General features: G+C 43.3%; 1 protein-coding gene across 4 annotated transcripts; it reads right to left on the minus strand.

Moving 5' to 3' along the window:
- Positions 1 to 267: 267 nt before the first annotated feature.
- ARL2BP (ADP ribosylation factor like GTPase 2 binding protein) lies at positions 268 to 16,024 on the minus strand. Of its 4 annotated transcripts, none has more exons than XR_004002848.1 (8): positions 15,940 to 16,024; positions 13,076 to 13,127; positions 9,508 to 9,569; positions 7,967 to 8,073; positions 6,337 to 6,422; positions 4,782 to 4,878; positions 4,095 to 4,311; positions 3,869 to 3,953 (listed from the first exon to the last, which is right to left on the minus strand). XR_004002848.1 is itself a non-coding variant. In XM_030582126.1 (7 exons), exons 1-7 carry the CDS (start codon positions 15,987 to 15,989, stop codon positions 3,855 to 3,857), a joined length of 570 nt encoding a protein of 189 aa, XP_030437986.1. In that variant the 5' UTR covers positions 15,990 to 16,007; the 3' UTR covers positions 268 to 3,854. The 4 variants fall into 4 exon arrangements, 1 of the variants encoding a protein (XP_030437986.1); XR_004002847.1 differs by having other exon boundaries at positions 13,076 to 13,144; positions 15,940 to 16,016; XR_004002849.1 differs by having other exon boundaries at positions 13,076 to 13,130; positions 15,940 to 16,004.
- Between the last annotated feature and the right edge of the window lie 242 nt (positions 16,025 to 16,266).

The raw sequence follows: 16,266 nt of genomic DNA on the forward strand, positions 1-16,266 counted from the left end.
TAAATATAGTTTGGGTTACTCTCTCACTTACAGGGAAAATAGCTAAACATTATTTTCCTACCTGTTTAGACCAAGCTCTGTCATTCTTCTATATGCAGTTGACTTCAGCTCTAAATTGACTCCAAGTTTCAGGATAAAAATCCCTCAAAAAAAAAACCCTCAAAAAAAGTTAAGATAAAATCTCTTTAGAGACAAACAACTCTCTGCATTTGTTTGAGAAAAGAAATACTCAACTCTGAAAAGTAAATCAGACTTGCACAGAGATACTGCATTTGTATGTAGAAATTTAATGTGTTTTAAAAAAGCTCTGCATGAGAGAGAAAATCAGAGACTCTAGTTACATGAATGGTATAGAGATGGACAATAATGAAGATACTAGAGTATAGAAACATGCAGGGCAGAAACGGGCACACACATTGGTCAGAAATTGTACTCATGGCAACAGGGAGTAAAAATAAAAAGTATTAGGTCCCAGTGGTGCCCCACTGAAGTCTGTGGGGTTTTCCCATTGAAATACATAACAACAGGGTTGGGAATTTAACAGCTGAACTATAAAAAAGGCTTGGATCACAAACATGCTAAACTTTAACATAGGTTTAGCTCAGCTTTTATACGTGAGGAGTACCATGTGAAGACTGTTTCAATCAACAGATGTATACCTTGCACACATGTAATATGTACAGACTAATCAGCTCTCATAACTACAACCATAGTTCTCTGCATACAACCAAACCAGCAACCCGCGGTTATAAACACGAATTAGTTTTCTATTGCCCTTTTACACAATACACTAAATTACAAAGGCTAGCTGAAAAATGGATTGGTGAGATTAGAGCGTAAAGTTCACAGTACAGATATACCAGAAAAGAGGAAGGAAAGAGAGCTCACACAAGTTGTGTTACAGACAGTGAACTTAACTACCCTGGCATTCAGTGAACACTTCAAAAATTCCACATCCAGATAAAAACCACCCTAAGATGTACCTTATAGGCTCTGACATTACAAGTCACCAAGCTATAAAATCACTACATTTGGACGAGAATTGTTTTGAGATGCTCATTTCCATCATTGCAAATGAGGAATAATCTGAGCAGTGGTAACAATAAAGGAATAAATACTTTCCCAATCATCCCTAGTTCAACTACAAGAGCATTCACATTTGTAACTTTAATCAATTATTTCAATTCAACACTGAACAACGAATTGTTAAAAATGTTTCAGTAGGATTTTCTTTTAAAATCTGACACAATCTATTCCCAATACAAAAACAATTTCAATATAATACACGTGTAAAAAGATGACACTGACAAAAGACTTCTAGCTCATAGACCAAAATGAAAAGAATAGTCTGATTCAAATCTTCTACAGGCCCTGTCTTTAAACCATCAGTATTTTCTTTAGTGACTGTACAGCAGTTCCTCCAACAGATTCATAGGAAAGCTGGGGGAACTGCATTCAGCCTGGACCAGACATTTAACCTAACAGAATCTCTCTCATTTCCTTGTCCCAAAGTACCTGTGTGGTCTTGACTGGCAGATTACATACCCCTGGGAAATACTGATCTTTATGGCAGAGATGGTAGGAAAAGCCTTGTAGCAAAATGGGAAACACAGACATCTTCTGGGGGCAGAGCATAGGCTGGTGTAAGCTATCATTGTTATCAATGGAGCTATGACATTTTACACCAGATGATGCTCTCCCTCACATCTTTAGACTCTGATCCTGCAATTGGATCTATGTGGGCAGACACCAAGCCTACACACGGCCTCACTGACTTCATTATATTGAGCTTCACCACAGAGCTCTGCAGGATTAGGAATTTACCTTTAAAACTATTATACTGTAACTAATATATTTAACAAATGTCCACGTTACACTAGCACAGTATAAAAAAGTGATTTAGTTTAGCCTTTCATTGCAAAGAGAATTAAGTTTAGCTTGTTTGATGTTCAATAAAGTAGAAATCGAAGAGAATTACTTTTAATCAACAAGCATTCAACAGCAGCATTTGGGATAATGCAGTTCCTTCTCTACAGCACATTCATAGAGATTTCTAAATAAAAACTACTGGCTTGTGAAAACAACAAAGGATTCCTCTTGTGATTTTAAGATTGCTTCAGGGTGTGGATTTTCCAAATCAAATCTGAGATCAGTAAATAACTTATTGGAAGAATTACAAAACCCTGAAGGGGAAGGTTTTAAAAAAGTGAATGTGTGGGAGGTTTCTAACAGAAATACTAGGACACCTTCAACAGCTGAACTGCAGAGTTATAACACTACACTGGAAATTTAAGCTCAATGAAGCTATTTGCTACCGTATTTTTAGGGTTAGGACAGGCTAAGAAACTACAGTTGTTCCATAATACTGAAAGTTTGTGTCTACTCTACAAAAGTAGAGGAGTTTGAAAAGGTTTGTGGCCAGACTGTATTATAACATAAACATGCTTTAAGCTTGCCTGTGTGGATAGGAATTTTTTTGTAACCATGTTAGAAAACTGCATTTTAACTTCAGGGTGAAATCCCAGCCTTTTTGTAATTAATGGCAAAGCTCCCATTCACTTTAATACAGCCAGGATTTCACACAAACAGGTGAACAAGTTTTCCATCTGCACAGCCAACACATTAAGATGTTATAACAACAGTGACTTGCCGTAGCTTTGGTCTGTCTACACTAGGCTCTTGTTAGAAGTCTCCTAGTGGTATGGCTGCACTGGTGCTAACAGTGGGATTTTTCCTGCTGCTCACAGAACATAGATGACATGGTGCTAAGAACACCAGGACCTCAGCTCTGTCTACATTAGCACTCCCCTTGTCACTACTGCCTGGTGTAGCAGCATCCCAGAGTCTTGCAGCAGTGGGAGGTTTCATACAGAAGTCTATTGCAGACAGTTGTTGAGTACATCTCTACTAGCAAATTTCTAATGTGTTTTTCAGGACCAGTGCAGCTGCTAGCAATAGCGATATCTCTAGTATACACTGGGCACGGGCACTTTAATCAACATATCACCTAGGTAGTTAGATGATGTGGTGGTAAAAATTTCTGTGCTTGATCTACACATCTTCTACCCTGGTAGCACCCATGCTGCATCGCTGTGGAAAAACAAAGTAAGAAAGTTCCTAAGGTAGGCAAAGCTTATGTTTTACAGACATATTTGACCTGGTTAATTCTCTACATGGTGCCTACATGCAAAGCTGAACATCAGAGCTCTGCAAGTTCATCAGAGTGAGTCTGGGTATCTGCCCATTGGTGGATCCTCTCCTGTCCCCACAACAACTACCATAGAACTGAGAAAGAAATTCTCAAGCTAAAATATGTGCAAAATATATTCTGCATGTGTCACAACATATTCTTCCCCACAGACGATCTGCAGCACTTCCAATCATACTGAAAAGATATTTTTCAAAAACCGAAAGGTATTGTGAGCGTGGGAAGTCAGAGGAGGTGGAGCTGTCACCATCCTACCCAGGAAAGGTTAAATGATCATCCAGGTTATTACAGTCTTGTGGGTTTTTTTCTTTGAGTTTACATTTCTGGAGAGTGACATATCTGGGTTGTAATTTTAACCAATAGGAAACACATATACAGTCCCATTTAGTGAACTCATTAATGCAGAGTCCAAATTGGTTGGTGCGTATCTCTTATCAGGGTATTGAAATCAGTTATTCTGGAGTGGCTGGAGTTATTTTCTTTTATGATCACTCAATGGTAACAGTAATTCAGAAGAGCAGTTTAGAGGATCAGGCCTAGTGAGATGCAGTGAAGCAATCAGCTTTCATTATCAGTGTAATCCTCCACTGCCGGTATTGTTTGGAATGTCCAAATGAAAGAAGCACCACTCATCTGCAGCTGTGAACTAGTGTCGTAAACTGTTCTGAGAAGAAGATATTGAGGACTTGCTTAAAGATGTTACCACTAACCCGCTGCTTAAATCCAGACCTCGACCTTCTTTTTCCTAAAAAGTTGGGGGGAAAAACAATCCTCAGCTCAGTAAGGTTTCGAAACAAGCAGGTTTTCAATCGTAACAGATTAAGCAGGCACATTATAATTGGTATTATTAGCATTCTGCTTACTAAACCAAATACAGTTACCACACCTTGCAGCATAATTCCACAACTGCACATAATTGGTTTCCGGGATCTGTAAAATCTACAGCTGAGCCTCCTCTTTCTCCCACTCTTATTTGTGCATGAATCCAGAAACTAACAAGAGACTGTAGTGGCTGCTGCTGTGTAAGTATCTTGGCTAATGTTCTCCCAGCTGTGGGTAGACTTAGGCACAGCTACAATCAGTGTGCTCTCTGCTGGTCTGGCCTAGGAAAGAAACCCAGTCAGGATGCCTTCTCCCTCCTAGTTACCAATTTGGGGATGGGAAGGTGGGTAGGAATGTATAAAAGGGTAAGAAAACCCCCAGACCTAGCCAGCCCGGAGAGAAAGGGAAACTGCAGTACAACCACTGCAAGAAGCAATGGATGGGACTTTAAAAAAAACCCAAACAATGAAAGGGTACTGGAAAGATTCTGTATTCAACGATGCAGAAATGTACAACACAGGAATTTCACCAGGTAGCTGTTTTGTGCAGATTTTCTGCAAGAGTTATCAGATCTGCTTTTGAAGTCTATTAAACAGCTACACCATGAAGGCTATTTGCCTTTTGATCCTATATCTCTTGAATGAATGCTGTCACCCCAAGAGCTAACACTGCCTTCAGCGCTGTAATGCAGGAGCCATACAAAAGCAGCTACCACTGTGCTAGTTAAAACAGAACAACCCAAAATACTTACAGCTCTGTAATCCAAGAACATTTCTTTGAATGCCAGAAAATCAGTAAATGTGAGAAGCATGTCAAATATATCACCTGCCATCTCGTCTTTGTGTTGTCTGTAAAGTGGGAGATGTATATATTTAACATAATTGTAATACATGACATCAGATTTTACAGGCACTCAGAGGTCAAATTTAGTACACAATATAAGTTGTGCAAAATCAAGTTTTAAACAAGACCAATAGGAAGGTATTAAAATTCTAATGTTAACAGCTTTATTAAACAAATAAATAATCCTTTATAGTGTCTGCAATCCAAACATGGCAACGTTTTATCTACCTAAGGTTTTTAATATAGTTACGTCTATCCCCTTGATACCTAATTCCAGAGATCTGAGTATTGTGCCAGTCGACAGAAACCAGACAGTGAAAGATCAGTCACTTAAGAGGAGTAAAGTATCAGAGGGGTAGCCGTGTTAGTCTGGATCTGTAAAAGCAGCAAAGAATCCTGTGGCACCTTATAGACTAACAGACGTTTTGGAGCATGAGCTTTCGTGGGTGAATACCCACTTCCTCAGATGCATGTCTGTTAGTCTATAAGGTGCCACAGGATTCTTTGCTGCTTTTAAGAGGAGTAAAACGTGACTAAGTCCACATTTTCATTGTCTGAGATAAGAGAAATGCTAACAGAAAATCAAGTGAAAAATCTTAGGGTTTTAGTGCTTTTACTTTTAATTATTTCAGACATCACTAGTAACAAAGGAGTTATCCACTTTAATTGAACTTTAAGTAGATTGTCAGTACACATCCACTTTCGTAATACTTATTCTAAGCAATTCAAATTTTCCTAATATTATTGAAAAGCCCTGTAGTTTACACTGATGGATGGTCTAACCATTCTACTGTACTTTCATGCAAATTTCTTGATGCGTTATTCAAATTTCTCAAGCAGTTTTATTCTTTTCATGAGACTCCATTTCTGATAGCATTGGTTTTCTTATTCAGCAGAAGAAAATATGTTCCTTTAACAATGTCATTCTCCACAGAATGAATTAAGCTAAAGTTGAACAGCAGAAATTACTTTAAATTGAGAGTAACCCTCCAACAATGTCAGACAGAGACTTTTCACCAAAACTGAATTACTCATTGCATTCTTTTATAAAATAGGGATTGAGGTAAAGCCATTTACTTAAGCTTCCAGAAACAGCCTAAGTATAGAAAACCTACTGGGCTTAATGGAAGTGGCCATTGCACCCCAGGCTTCGAGTCCTGAACTGGGGAATAATAGAAAGCAAGTTGAATAGCCTCATTCTGGTCTTCATTTCTGCCTATCACAAACCTTCCATACATTTTGGAACAACATTTCAAGCCAGAGGCCTAAAATAGCAGGGAATGGTGGACGTGAGGATGGAGATGAATTACCAGAGTTGTATAGATGAACTCACATTTCCTTTTTTAAACAAGAATCTCTTCCACAAAGGGGGAGAAAAAAAATTAAATCCTAATTTGGTCCCAGGTACAAAATGGTTAATACAGAGAAAAGCACAAGAAAAATATCCCAAACCAAAGACTTACTGTAATGACATGGTGAAGGCAGCCATATTAAAACCAGGAATCCTGTCAAGTAGTTTTTCTTCTATGTATTTCTCCACTAAGCAGATCTAAAAGAGAGGACATAATCATAAATTCCACGTGCTGACTTTATAAAGGAGTGTGATGTTCTCACACTCCTACATCTTATTCTCCACAGGCTTCTCTTCATTAGGCAAAATGCATCAAAAATCCCATTGGATGGAACTTTCTGCACTTTTGATGCTAGTCCAATGCTTTGCAATACCACCAAAGAGCCATCCTTAAGCATGTTTGCATGCACAGGTTATAGCAGTAAACACCCTCTACTTAAAATTAGTTAAAATTAGTTTCAGGTACTGGTTTCAAGGAACTGATAACTGAGCTCCTCCAAACAACTTTTCTAGTCTTACAACCACTTTTTCTGACCCTTTTATAGATGTTTTGTTTCTCCTGTTTGTACAAAACCCATACAACAAGGAAACTAACTATACAAAGGAAATTGAGAAACCGATTTTACACTGTGCTGTCAAATATATTAAGCAAACAGAAAAATACCCAGAAGCATTATTTTCCGTTAAGTTCAGTTATAGTAATCTTGTGTGTTATTTACAATAGTAAGTAAAAAAATTACAGAGAGAAGTGCAATTTTCAACTTGACAGCATCCCTTGAATTATGACTGGTTCGGATTATACTGTACAGTACCAGAAAAAAATACTACACAAGTCTATTAATTTTGTATATAGTTTTGTCCCATTTCCTTTACTGGCCTCTATGCAATAGAACTTTTACCAATTCATTAGAGTAGAATGTAGAATGTATCAAATAATTTCCCCCTTAGATGCTAGCTAAATGTAACAGCAGGGCCGTCCCTAGACATTGTGGTACCCTACAAACTCCCTGGCCACTGCAGGTGTGTGTGTGTGGGAGGGGGGCAGGAGCAGGCTTGGGGGACGGGGGGAAAATGGAGCGGGGGCGGAGCAGGGCAGTTTTCCTGGCTGGCTCAGCAGGCCGTGGGACCATGCTGGCCAATGGAGTAGCACGCAGCTGCAGTTTGTGCCAGGGTAAGGACAGCCCTGTGTATCAGTCTAACTACAACCAGACCCTAAATGAGGGGGATGAAAAGTCTCATGCAAGTTCAGAGTCACTATTAGAGATTAGGATGAGACCTTCATAGTGGACAGCTATTCCCAAATCTGCCTACTGGTGGGCTTCTTGCACTTTCCTCTGAAGCATCTATGGCTTGGCACTGCCAGGGACACGAGACAGGCCTAGATGTCGAACCCAGTATGACAATTCTTATGTTCCTATTGTACTAATCTAAATACAACTAAACCCCACGCAGTGGCTGTCTGAATCAACCTTCCATTCAAAAGGCTTTAGCAGTTCTCAAACACTTGTAGAAGATTCCTTGGTGAAACAGAAAGAAGTAATTTAGAACTCCAGAACATTTTTTGTTATTTGAAGGCTACTGCTATACTTCAAAGACACCACAGATAATAATTTAGATTTACTTGATTCTGATTGAACTTGTATTTTAAAAACAGAGGGGAGAAAAGAACTTAACAATGACCTTAAAAGAAAAGCTAAGCACTCTGAGAACCCTTCCCTCTCCCACAAAAAAAAAATTCTTACATATTCATTAAAAATAGAAGTGTAGATGAGCTTGTTTTCTTCTGTATCTTCAAATTCTCGGTAGTGTTTATCCATAAAGCTTCTTTGTATTAACTGGAAATCGTCATCTGAGCCACAATAAGTAAATTGCATACAGTTATATTCAATTTATCCACTCATTGCAAGACAGTAACCACATTCACTAATGTTCTGTTCTAATAGCTCCTACTGCTGTAGCATGGAACCCCGCACATACGCACTTAGTCATGGTAACAGCACAGCTGTTGTTAGCTGGGCCAGCTTTAATTTCTGACCAATCTATGAGAATATATGGAGGCTGCTAGCAGAGTAGGTGTTGGTGCAGCAAAGAATGCTGCAGATTCAAATTCTGCTTCAGCCAAGTCAGCTGGGATGACCAGGATAGCAGCATGTTGACCTATATTACGAGTGTGGTACATTTAATGATGGAAAGAGACAGAATGTGCAAAAGGCAGCAAAACTGCTAGGGCACCCACTTGAACAATCCACTTTTCTAGTAAAGATTTTCACATGTTTTCAATATTAAGGCAGTTCTTTAAATTTTACTTTTAATAAAGAGGCTGTTAGTTTTCAAACAATCAGGTTTTTTGTTCAGGTATGTGAGTAATTAGTGAATAAAAACTTTTGTCTTAAAAAAAAAGTGTATTTTTCTTCCCTCCGTTAGTTAAAAAAAGACAATGGATTTTTCTTCAATTTAGGAAGAATATCATATCTGAAAATGAGTGCAGAAAGCTACAGTCCTTAGAGGCCAATTTTTCAGTTATCAATGAGTGAAACTGGAGGAAGGCAAAAGGGCAGAGTGGCACTTAATATATCATAACAGGTGCAAATATACATTACACACTTACACATGGTGTTAAAATAAATCTCCACAAATCTCGAATCTCTTTTACAAATTAACCTACTCAAAACCGGTGAATTTGTTACTATTTCTCCAGATTCAGCTACACATATCACAAGGAGAGCAGCTGAGAGTGAAGAGAATAAAAAAACTTTATGATTTCTTAGAAAGCTGTATGAATAAGGAGGGAGATGTTAACTTAAAAGAGGCTGATGACTAGTTAACACAATGAGCTCTCTCTTTCTCTTGGCATCTTGTAAATCCTCTTTATTCAACCTTGACCTCTTACTTCAAATTTCTGATTTGAGAATCTGGAATCTTTTATCCTCCCAAACCCATGGGGCAAAATGGCTGACTGCTCGTGGCATTCTTTGCACCAATAGATCCTGTCACCTGAGGTTGTATGTGTGTAAGTTACTTACAACACAAAAAGCAAAACCAATTCATTTACCCAGAGAACAACTAGGATGTCATATGACTGAGGGACAGACAGCAGAGAGGATGGAAAGCCTCGGTTTTCACGTGAGACTTTATCAGGATTTTTATTTACCACAACTTTATCAATGAAGAGAGGGTTTTCTAGTCTCCTCCATACACCTCTGTCAGTGAAGTTCAATCCTTATTTTGCCTTTCAATATTTTTACTGCTCATTTTTTAGGCATATCTAAATGCAGGAGCTTACCCATTATAATATCTTCTAAATACCCAACAACCGCATCAAATTCTGCATCTGAAGGAGAGGAGCTGAAAACAAAGAAAGGAAAGATTAATTTTTTAATGAAAGCCTAAAGACAAATTAGCACAATAACCCAGCCTGCAGATCAGAGAAGGGAATTATCTCCCAACTTCACATTATCAAAAGCTCATTGCACAGAAACTTTACTTAATAATAAAAAGTTTATTCCTGTAACAGATGTTAATCTCACTAGGTCTCCACTGTATACTAAAGGGGTGTCATGGTACAGTTCCCCACTCTGAACCTTAGCGTCCAAAAGATGGAGTACCAGCATGAATTCCTCTAAGCTCAATTACCAGCTTAGAACCTGTAGCGCTGCCACCAACCAGGAATTCCAGTGCCTGGTACACTCTGGTCCCCCCAAAACCTTGCCCGGAGACCCCCAAGACCCAGTCCCTCTGGATCTTAACACAAGGAAAGTAAACCCTTTCCCTCACCGTTGCCTCTCCCAGGCTTCCCCTCCCTGGGTTACCCTGGAAGATCACTGTGATTCAAACTCCTTGAATCTTGAAATAGAGAGGAAAATGCACCTTCCCCTCTCCTTCTCTCTTCCCCTCCCAGATTCTCCCTGAGAGAGACAGTAATCCTAACACAGAGAGAATTTAGCCTCTCTCTTCCCCTTCCCTTCCCTCCTTTCTCCCCACCAATTCCCTGGTGAATCCAGACCCAGTCCCCTGGGGTCTCACCAGAATAAAAAAACAATTAGATTCTTAAACAAGAAAAGCTTTTAATTAAAGAAAGAAAAAACAGTAAAAGTTATCTTTGTAAATTTAAAATGTAATAGGTACAGGGTCTTTCAGCTATAGACACTGGGAATACCCTCCCAGCCTAAGTATACAAGTACAAATTAAAATCTTTTCGGCAAAATACCAATTTGAACTCCTTCCAGCCAAATGCACATTTGCAAATAAAGAAAACAAACATAAGCCTAACTCGCTTTATCTATCTAGTACTCACTATTCGGAATCTACAAGAACCTGTATCAAGGAGATTGGAGAGAAACCTGGTTGCACATCTGGTCCCTCTGAGCCCCCAGAGAGAACAACCACCAAAAACTAACAGCATACACAGAAAACTTCCCTCTCTCAAGATTTGAAAGTATCCTGTCCTCTGATTGGTCCTCGGGTCAGGTGAAAGCCAGGCTCACTGTTCTTGTTAACCCTTTCCAGGCAAAAGAGATATGAAGCAGTTTTGTTCTATTAACTCTTACTTATCTGTTTATGACAAGGGGGTAGTTACTTATTGGAAAGAACTGTTTTATTGGGTATCTTTGTTGGTGTAATTAACCTCTTGGTGCAGAAGATGTTTAAAAGGTTTGTTCAGAGCAATGGTTCTCCATCTTTTCCATACCATGACACTGTATCACAGCGAAATTTCAGAACCCACCTCTCATCTAGCCATAGAAGGTGGTTGTAACTCTCGGGGAACTGTTCAAGATGCATCCACAGAGGACCCTTTGGAGCACTCAGTCATATATTACCAGACTGGGTATATTTTTCATAGTGTAGCAAAGGTAAATGATGTAATTTATGGGAATTGTTAAATATTTCTCTAATGCAGTATTACTCACCACACTGGTGATTTAGAACTAAATTTCGTAATCCCTTATTCTAAAAACATGGTGCTGCTGTCATTTTACAACAAACAAACAAACAAACACATATGCTCGCTTTCAAATGCACTCCTTTAAATGGAGAAGCACATTAGCAGCATTCAAAAGTCTGGGCCCCTCTGGCAATGTTATATTGTGCAATTTGTTCATAGATACCAAACTCTCCCTGACCATGGCATTTTAGGGATGAACTTTACTTAAACACATTCTCTAATGTATTAAGTGCACAATAGGCTTTTCTCCCATATTGGAAATGCAAGTCTTGTTGCACATTTCTCTTGAACATATTTATCTTCAACCATTCAATGAAGGCCCCACTTAATTAATATACAAATTCCTCTCTCTCTCTCTCATGGGATGAAGGATATTGCTTTAGACTATTTAAAAAAAATATTTTACAATGATATTGCTGTTATCACCATTAGCCCATCCATTATGCCGTTGCAGCTCAGACAGAGATAACACAAAGGAATGGCAGAGTACATGATACAACACCAGAGGGCAGAGTGCCACAACAAGAGTAGCTTATAAACACCGTAGCTAAAGCATTAGCATCACATTTGTGGTTCAAGACAATGGGGTAATTGTTTCTCACTTATGCACAAAAGCAGGAGACGTTCATACCTAACTCCCAGTCTTTTCTTTAATGAGAGTGATGGGCTACACCGATGAAAGAAGAAATATCTGTCATTTTTATATAGCTTGTTCTAACATAGTTTAAACATTAGTTTTAGATTTGGTGTGGCAGTGAGTAGGGGAATTCTAATTATATTTTGTCCAGAAAAAAAATCTCTATTTTCTACTCATTCCAACCACAGCACTCATCAATTAATAATACCAGAGCCCGTAGTGCTGCGTAAGAATACATCTCTACATTCATCGCGCTCTGCAAGGAACACATTCAAATACAACTTCCAGCCACAGTAAACAGGGTAATAGAGAAAGTGAGAAATTATGTGGTGGCAGGGGAGAGAAATTTTGAAGATACAGACACCCTATAACTAAAGGGTCAGATCCTCAAAGTTATTAGGCTTCTAACTTCCATTGAAATCAATGGGGAAATCAATTACTCAAATGCCCTTATGGATCTGGGCCACAATACTTATTTTGGTCCTTCAGTGAGGGGAATGTCTGCGAGAACAGCATGATCAAGGAGGAGTTATCATCCTTCTGGGTATCAAGGGAAGGTTCATGCAATTTTGAGTTCAATATTGCCTAAACTCTCACTTGTTATCATCACCTCTCTGGTGTATCACATTGTTCTGAAGTTCTTATTGTTCTTACATGAGCCTCTGTCTTCTCATCTATATCATCTAACATCATTCTTGTTTATTTCCCTTTTCTATTTTTATTTATTTATTTAGGAAGATTTTACAAGTTTACAAATCCTTACCATGTAAATATCAGAAACAAAACAATCATTACAACAGTTAGCTTTTGTTTAAAGAAAGATTATACAGGAATTTAGTTATCAGATCTTTCTATTTAACAAGCTGGCACACGATTACAAAGTGAGAATCCTTACAACCCCTCTGTAGTTTCTAGTGATTTTATTAAACTTAATTAAATCTTTATATACACAAGTTTAACTCAGCAGGCTTGCCTATCATATTTTAATATTAAAAAAAACCGAACAAGTATGTGGCTGGGTTTTTTTGCCAGTGAATACACTTTGAATTTTGAATAAAATGTAACCAAATATATAAGTATTTGTCCTCTCTCTATTTTGCCAGGTATATAATTGGCATGTTAATTTTTCCATAATCACAACCTCCCATATTTTTTGAACCAATCCTCTAAAGTTGGGCTGTTATTCTTTGTCCAAAAAGAGGCTACAGTGGACCTATTTTTAACTAGTAAAATGTTATTCAAATTCTGATATGGAATCTGGATTATACTTACATGGACACTTCAAAGTTTTCTTCTTCTAAAGTCTCCATCATTTCTGCATCACCTGTTGCACCAAACAAACTTTTAGACAAGAATTAAAATATTTTCTATATCAGCAATGTGTTTACTTTTTAAACAATATATTACTTTTAGCACACATACAGCTTAAATCTTCAAAGTTATCTATGAACATTGACTAGTTAACCATAAGACAATCATGAAATACAAGACCTGCATCTTGTAGGATTTTGTGACCTCATTTAGGCATATTCTTTCATGGCTACTGAGTTCTCTGCTTCTCCTCTAATACTCTGAATCCTTTAGTAACCTTCACTGACTATAGGAGAACGGGCCTACAGAAATTTGCGTAACCCAGGAAAATGGTTTCAGTTGATACCTGGCACTTCCACCCAAAGCATATACCATTGGCCACTGTCAGAGCCTGGATATGGGAACTGGATGGATCTTCAGTATGATCCAGTTGGGAAATTTCAATGTTCTCATATAACATATATTCTGTTCAATAAATCCAGGGCATTGAGGACTGGGCAGACACCCCAGGCCTAGTGTATCCCAGAGCACACAGCAAACCCTACCCTGGGCCATCACCTAGGTGCTTAATGGACAAGGTCTTTTCAAACCAATTACTGGCCCTTGCTGGCATGGCAAACAGAGGGGGACCCAGCCCTTCCAGGTTCACAGTGCTGGGGATCCTGGAGTTGTGCAGGGCAGGTGCTGAGCCTGGGCTTGCTGTGCTAGGGTCTCTCAGAGGTGTGCTGGCCGGGGAGACTCAAGTGAGCCCAGGCTCACTGTGGGCTCAGTGCTATGTAAGGAGACGAGGGAGCCCTGCTGTGCCCAGGCTCGCTGAGGGCTCGGCTCTGTGCACCCAGGACAGGCTGCAGCACAGTCTCCTGGGCACTGCATGAACCAGATGGGCAGGGGAATGGGGAGCTCCTCTGGGGGCCAGGCGGGGCCCATGATCCTGGTGCCCCCACTCCCCCATTAGAAACACGCCCACTGCTGTCAATCTGGAGGGAGGGGCAGGACCAGGCCTCATCCCGCTCTGCTTGCACTGTGCCCCAAGATCCCACCAGCCAGCTGGCTCCCTTCCCACCGCCCATCATTTGCTCCTCTCGGCCTGCCCGCTGGTCGGCCGAGGGCTCCGCTCCATCTCCTGGCCTCATCCTCCAGCTTCTCTCTTCCTCCTGGATGGACCCCAGTGCACCTCCGGCACCGGGCAGTCTCTGCTTGCCACCACCTGTGGGGGTCTGTCTGTCTCCCCAGAGCTGAGCCACCTGGGACTGGTGCAGAAGCCTGGCTAGTCTCAGACAGTTTTGGGGAGACAGTGTGGGGGGTTTGGCTGGGTCCCTCCAGGCAAGAGGTTCCTAAGGGAGCCTGGCCGGGGCAGACCCTGGCCTGGCTGATCGCGACACTCCCAAGGGGCTGGAGCGATTCCCCACCCCAGGACCAGCCCTGGCTGCGCCAGCAGCTCAGCCCCTCAGACACAGTCGCCTCCTAGCAGGGCTAGTGAGTGCAGCCTGGATGCAGGGCGTGAGGGAGTAGGTCTGCGGGCATGGGGGGGTGCTGGGCTGTGAGGAGGATGTGTGTGTGTTGGGGCACTAGGGAGTGGGGGTTCTGTGGGGGGTGCTGGGTAGTTGTGGTGGGGCTGTGGGCAGGGGGGTGTTGTGCAGGGCACTGGGCATCTGTGGGTGGGTCGGGGGGGCTCCGGCCACAGGGAGACAGGGCGCGTTGGGGGGCAGGGGCTGTGTGGTGCGGCGCAGGCCCATCCCCAAGGGGAAGAGACAGTCTGGCAGCACAGGGCCGGGAGGACCGTTGTGCATCTGTGAGTGGGTCCGGGGGGCTCTTGCCATAGGGAGTCAGGGGACGTCGGGGGGGCTGCGGGGGGCGGGTGGTGTGCAAGGCGCTGTGCATTTGTGGGTGGGTCTGGGGGGGGCTCTGGCCATAGGGAGTCAGGGGACGTCGGGGGGGCTGTGGGCAGGGGGTGCTGTGCAAGGCGCTGTGCATTTGTGGGTGGGTCGGGGGGGGCTCTGGCCATAGGGAGTAAGGGTGCTGTGCAAGGCGCTGTGCATTTGTGGGTGGGTCTGGGGGCTCTGGCCATAGGGAGTCAGGGGACGTCGGGGGGGCTGTGGGTGCTGTGCAAGGCGCTGTGCATTTGTGGGTGGGTCTGGGGGGCTCTGACCATAGGGAGTAAGGGGATGTCGGGGGGGCTGCGGGCAGGGGGTGCTGTGCAAGGCGCTGTGCATTTGTGGGTGGGTCGGGGGGGGCTCTGGCCATAGGGAGTCAGGGGACGTCGGGGGGGCTGTGGGTGCTGTGCAAGGCGCTGTGCATTTGTGGGTGGGTCGGGGGGGCTCTGGCCATAGGGAGTCAGGGGACGTCGGGGGGGCTGCGGGCAGGGGGTGCTGTGCAAGGCGCTGTGCATTTGTGGGTGGGTTGGGGGGGCTCTGGCCATAGGGAGTCAGGGGACGTCGGGGGGGCTGCGGGCAGGGGGTGCTGTGCAAGGCGCTGTGCATTTGTGGGTGGGTCGGGGGGGGGCTCTGGCCATAGGGAGTAAGGGTGCTGTGCAAGGCGCTGTGCATTTGTGGGTGGGGGGAGGCTCTGGCCATAGGGAGTCAGGTGGCTCTGGGGGGGGCTGTGTGGCACGGCACGGGCCCACCCCCGCGGGGAAGGGACAGGCTGGGAGCCCAGGGCCGGGGGCACCGTTGTGCGTCTGGCGGCGGCCGGTCTGTAACAAGGGCCCTCGCACTGGGCTGGCGGGGCGGGGCGTGGCCGCCCCCTCGCTCTCGAGGCTGCCCCATGGGGACCCACAAAAGGTGAAGGCGGCCCTGGCCCGGGGTGTCGGCCCCACCCCCCGGTACCTGGCTGCCGGGGGCCGCCGCGCTCGCTGGGCCTGGGGAGGCCTCCCCATAGAGTCCGTTACGCACGCCCCGCCCCTCCGTCACCTAGGCAACACTCCCTTCCTCCACGCGTCTCTCCGAGCCAATGAGCGCGCGAGGCTGGGGCTGCGCAGCGCGTGACGCCCGGCCCGGCCCGGCCGGGGAGGGGGCGGGGCCTCCCGCTGCAGCAGCCGCCCGGCCGCCGCCTGGCGCCGGGGAGCGGGATCCCGGGGAGAACGGGCACGTGCGGGCTGGGCTCCCGGCGCCCCCTCCCGAGCAGCACCCCGGCCAAGCCCAGGAACAGGGAGC

Source organism: Gopherus evgoodei, chromosome 12 (genome assembly GCF_007399415.2).
Source record: "Gopherus evgoodei ecotype Sinaloan lineage chromosome 12, rGopEvg1_v1.p, whole genome shotgun sequence".
NCBI lineage: Eukaryota > Metazoa > Chordata > Testudines > Testudinidae > Gopherus > Gopherus evgoodei.